The sequence below is a fragment of the Martes martes genome (genome assembly GCF_963455335.1).
Source record: "Martes martes genome assembly, chromosome: 15".
Classification (NCBI taxonomy): domain Eukaryota; kingdom Metazoa; phylum Chordata; class Mammalia; order Carnivora; family Mustelidae; genus Martes; species Martes martes.
Genome location: NC_137903.1, coordinates 7,503,248 through 7,508,824, shown reverse-complemented (window position 1 = coordinate 7,508,824; position 5,577 = coordinate 7,503,248). Strand labels below are relative to the sequence as shown.

General features: G+C 42.5%; 1 protein-coding gene across 1 annotated transcript; it reads right to left on the bottom strand.

The window, feature by feature from the left end:
- Positions 1-2,110: 2,110 nt before the first annotated feature.
- LOC308355795 (heat shock cognate 71 kDa protein-like) lies at positions 2,111-4,360 on the bottom strand. The gene has a single exon (XM_080824294.1). The coding sequence runs from the start codon at positions 4,294-4,296 to the stop codon at positions 2,356-2,358; it is 1,941 nt and encodes a 646-aa protein (XP_080680420.1). The 5' UTR covers positions 4,297-4,360; the 3' UTR covers positions 2,111-2,355.
- Between the last annotated feature and the right edge of the window lie 1,217 nt (positions 4,361-5,577).

Below are 5,577 nucleotides of genomic sequence, written 5' to 3'. Positions count from 1 at the left end.
TTTGAAAGAGACAAAACCCTGTACACAAGTAAAAGGGTTATGTTTGTCCTAAATAAACAACCTAATGATGTGTTCCATATAGGCCTAAAATCATGATAATTAAATGAGCATCATAGGAAAAGGACTGACATTCAAAAGTGGCTTCAATGAAGGGAAGGAGGGAGCACATCTTAAGTATTTAGAGCTTTTTCCTTTAAAAAAAAAAAAAAAAGATGAATGGATAGTCTAGTGGAAAGCATGCTAATCTGAGACATGGGTGACCTGAGCCTTAGTCCCAGTTCTGCTACTAGCTGCGTGACTTCAAGCAAATCACTGAACTTCTCTAGGGCCTTCATTTCCTCAACTGTAAAATGAGTGAGCTGGACTTAGTGGCCACTGAGGTTCCTGCTGGCTCTAAGATTTTTTGTAGTTCTGAATTTCCACTTTGACCACTCCATCAGGCTGACTCTGACACGGTTTAGTCAAATGCATGGTGGGGATGAGGCTCTTGATCAGTTATGAGCATTAGCGCCCAAAGTGCTGGTCAAAGACTAGGCCCATGTAACCTGGGCCTTCTATCCTTACCATCATGTGAGTGTTGCTCTCTGTGTCTATATGGCTCAGAGGCAAGAGCCCAGAGCCCTGCGAGGATGAACCTAGGGAAACGGGGCTAGGAAACCTTGTGGAAAGGTAATAAAAACACATAGCACAGAAAACACATAGCACAAAAACACAGGTTGTTCTATAACCACAACTACCTGCTCTCATGCCTGTTCAGTGAAGTGGCGCACTGAGGACTCTGGTGGCCATCTCATCAGGAATCCTTGCTCCACCTGGGCCACTGTCCTTGCTGTCATTCACATTCTCAGAAAACGTAGTTCTGCTGGCTGTTGGCTTCTGTTGCTTGCTCACCACACTTGGAACTTTCCATTCCTGTTGCTGTAACTTCCATTTGCTACCTCTGTGCTCCCAGACCACACACCATTCACATTGTTCTCTGGATTTCTTCTGTCTTGAAGCGTTTAGCTCCCATACTGTGTCTTATACTATTTTTATATGAACATATAGTGTCTCATAAATTCCATTTTAATTGAATAGGATTGACTCAAATTTGTCTTCCCTTGAAGAGTCCCCACTTTGGGTGTGTTTGATCTTGTTTACCATCTCTCCAGAAAGTTCAGTTTGATTTTATATCACATGCTATTCACCCTAAGTAGAAAGACAATTTGTAAGTTTATTAAAAGATAAAATAGGTCAGACCATTTCAGAACAGGGGATACATCCATCTGTTAAAAGGTCTTGACAAAGATTTAGAGTGAAAGTCTTGACCACCACTAATAGCATTCTTTTTAAGGGAATGACGTTTTTATATTCTCAGAGAAGCCATCTAAAAACTCCTAAGATAGAAAGGGTTTTCACATGCAGAAAGTCGAGTTGGTAAGAGTCTTCCTTTCCCATGGATAATTTCCACCCTGAAATCTCTTACTGACATGTCACGATGTTTTGAATGTTAACTGCATATTTCCCTTTTCCACCCCAGACTCTGCAGATAGAGAGATGTCAAAGAGAGATCAGATGACAGCTTTTAGCCTGGCCTCACAAGTGGAAACTCAGTGGGGATTCCCATAGGTCCAGGGTCCAGCCCTCAAGTTTGAAGTCTGAAAACTCAATTTTACCAATCCAGCGAAAGGTCATGAAGCTCCTGGACTCAATCAAAGTAAGAAATCTGCATTTACCAAATCCACACATCAGAATATCAATTCATTTGGAGTGGGAGATCTGTATGGAAATATCATCTAAATTGCAAATTCAACCATATTACTCCCCTGCCTAACATTTTCAATAGCTCATTTCTGCCTACAAATTGCTAATAAGACAATTCCTGATATAACCTCTTTCGATCTCATCTCCTTATATACCTCTCCTCACATCCAAAATGTTCCAATTTTTCCCAAACCCATAATACTCTCCAATGTCTTCTTTATAATGCCTCTGGTTTTAACGCCTGCTTTGAATACAATCGCTTGTCTTTTGTAAACGTAATGCCAGCCTTGATTTACCATCTCAATCTTCCATTACCTCTTCTAATCTTCATATTTTCTTTTTTTTTTTTTTTTTTTTTTTTTTTTTTGGTGCCAATTTTAAATACAGTTTTATTTAAGACATTGCATTTTCCACTTAACAATACAGTGCTTATAAAGTGCAATGTTTGTTTCCTTTCCCTGTGCACATATTCCATATTCAAGTATCAAGAATGCCCAGTTTTTTTTTGCTATAGCAGCTCAGCATTACAACTGCCATGGAATTTGCTACAAATTTGGGTCCTTTGAATATTGTGTGTGGAACAATGCTCAACCTATTTATTTTCAGGTTGGTTTAGTCAACCTCTTCAATGGTGGGCCCAGAGGAGGCACCACCAGAGGGAGGAGCTCCACCACCAGGGAAGCCTCCAGGCATTCCTCCTGGCATGCCCCCTGCACTCTGGTACAGCTTGGTGATGATGGGGTTGCAGACTTTCTCCAACTCTTTCTGCTGGTGTTCAAATTCTTCCTTCTCTGCAGTCTGGTTCTTATCAAGCCAGTTGATGATTTCATTGCACTTGTCAAGAATCTTCTGTTTGTCTTCATCATTTATCTTGCCCTGAAGTTTTTCATCTTCAACAGTTGCTTTCATGTTGAATGCGTAAGACTCGAGTGAATTCTTGGAAGACACCTTGTCCCGCTGTTTCTCATCTTCAGCTTTGTACTTCTCAGCTTCCTGGACCATGCGCTCAATATCTTCCTTGCTCAAGCGGCCCTTGTCATTAGTGATGGTAATCTTGTTCTCTTTTCCTGTGCTCTTATCCACAGCAGAGACATTGAGGATACCATTAGCGTCAATATCAAAAGTAACCTCAATCTGAGGGACACCACGAGGGGCAGGAGGTATGCCTGTGAGTTCGAACTTTCCAAGTAGGTTGTTGTCCTTGGTCATGGCACGCTCACCTTCATACACCTGAATAAGCACACCAGGCTGGTTGTCAGAGTAGGTAGTGAAGGTCTGTGTTTGTTTGGTAGGAATGGTAGTATTACGCTTGATGAGAACAGTCATGACTCCTCCAGCAGTTTCAATGCCAAGAGAAAGTGGAGTGACATCCAACAGCAGCAAATCTTGAACGTTTTCAGATTTGTCTCCAGAAAGGATGGCTGCCTGGACAGCTGCGCCATAAGCAACAGCCTCATCAGGGTTGATGCTCTTATTCAGTTCTTTTCCATTGAAGAAATCTTGGAGAAGTTTCTGAATCTTGGGGATACGGGTAGAACCACCCACCAGGACAATATCATGGATCTGAGACTTGTCTAACTTGGCATCCCGAAGGGCTTTCTCTACAGGGTCCAGGGTGCCACGGAACAGGTCAGCATTTAATTCTTCAAACCGGGCACGAGTGATAGAGGTATAGAAGTCGATTCCTTCATACAGAGAATCAATCTCAATACTGGCCTGGGTGCTGGAAGAAAGTGTACGCTTAGCACGTTCACAAGCAGTACGGAGGCGACGAACTGCCCTCTTGTTTTCACTGATATCTTTCTTATGTTTGCGCTTGAACTCTGCAATAAAATGGTTGACCATTCGGTTGTCAAAGTCTTCTCCACCTAAGTGGGTGTCTCCAGCTGTGGACTTAACCTCAAAGATCCCATCTTCAATAGTAAGGATTGACACATCAAAAGTGCCACCTCCTAAGTCAAAGATCAGCACGTTCCTTTCAGCTCCAACTTTTTTGTCTAAGCCATAAGCAATAGCAGCAGCAGTTGGCTCATTGATGATTCGAAGTACATTGAGAGCAGCAATAGTTCCAGCATCTTTGGTAGCCTGACGCTGAGAATCATTGAAGTAGGCAGGTACTGTGACAACTGCATTGGTAACCGTCTTCCCAAGATAAGCCTCTGCGATTTCCTTCATTTTCGTCAAAACCATAGAAGACACCTCCTCTGGATAAAAGCTTTTTGTCTCTCCCTTGTATTCTACTTGGACCTTGGGCCTGCCAGCATCATTCACCACCATGAAAGGCCAATGCTTCATATCAGACTGGACAACAGCATCATCAAATCTTCGTCCAATCAGGCGTTTGGCATCAAAAACTGTGTTGGTGGGGTTCATCGCAACTTGGTTCTTCGCAGCATCACCGATCAATCGTTCGGTGTCCGTGAAGGCGACATAACTTGGGGTGGTCCGGTTTCCCTGATCATTGGCAATTATTTCCACTTTCCCGTGCTGGAAGACACCCACGCAGGAGTAGGTGGTGCCAAGATCAATGCCAACTGCAGGTCCCTTAGACATGTTTGCTTCTGTGTGGGCCTGGCTCGAGTTGAGAAGAACAGCAATCCAAAGATCTAGCCCCGCGTTCAATGAGCAATCTTCATATTTTCAAGGTGAATTCAGATTTAATCTGATATGGCCTCATTGACTCCTCCCCACTATTGAGTGGGTAAAGTGCCTCCTCTCTGTACTACCAGTGCATGCTCTGCATGTCTCTGTAAGGGAATCTATCTCTTTACATTGGGGTTATATGTTGACTTCTCTGTCCAGCTGGACTGGGAACCACTTGAAAATGTTAACCATCCATTTTACTCCCCTAACCTTTGTGCTGGAGTACCTGGGATAGCAGGGGTACTCAAAAATGTTGGTTAAGTCAATGAATGAACAAATATCCTCGGGACTCCCTTTTGGTGGGTCATCCCACTCAGAGTCCAAGTTACGGACCAGAAACCTTGGCTGGTGACACAGATTTAGGATAAGAATTGTTAATGTCTGTAATACTTATTTTTATCTGGTTAAGATAACTAGTTGAAGTGCTCTTCTCTTTGCTGAATATTTTTTTTTTTTTTAAGATTTATTTATCTGAGAGAGAGAGAGAATCCCAAGCAGATTCCTCATGGAGCACAGATCTCAATGCTGGGCTTGATCCCACAACCCATGAGATCATGACCTGAGCTTAAACCAAGAGTCGGACACTTAACCTACTGAGCCAGCCAGGCATCACTCCTCTCTGACTATTTTTGTTAGCATACCAATGCCCTTTCCCCCAGATGATACAACTTAAACTATCGTCCACTCTTGCTCTGCAACCCCCTTTATTCTAGTCTCTACACATAATAATCTCAGAGTTACCGTTAATATCATTATCATTTTATCAGCTTTTGTTTTTCAATACCAGCTACATTTCAGTACGGAGGCACCATGCTGATCATCTTGATTAGAATGACACTGTGGTCTTTTGTCTAGATAGTTTTCTTGATTCCTCTAGGTGGAAACTGGGGGCTATTGTTGACTCATCATTACATCATTATCCTCTCTTGAGAGTCAGTTATTGCTGCCAATAGGTAATTTTACCTACTATATGTTCATGCTTATTAGCTTTCATTCCCGAGTCTGACTTCTCCTGATCTTACTCTATTTCTGAAGTTCCAAAGTCCCCATGCCTGGTTATTAAACATGCCTTTTTAAAAAGCTGCCAAACCAATCTAAATTTGCATAGCCTCTGGGCTCTGGCAGAAGAAAGGGTATAGTTCTATACCAAGCCTCCTTCCTAGGTTTCTATACCCCAGATGTTAGTCCTGG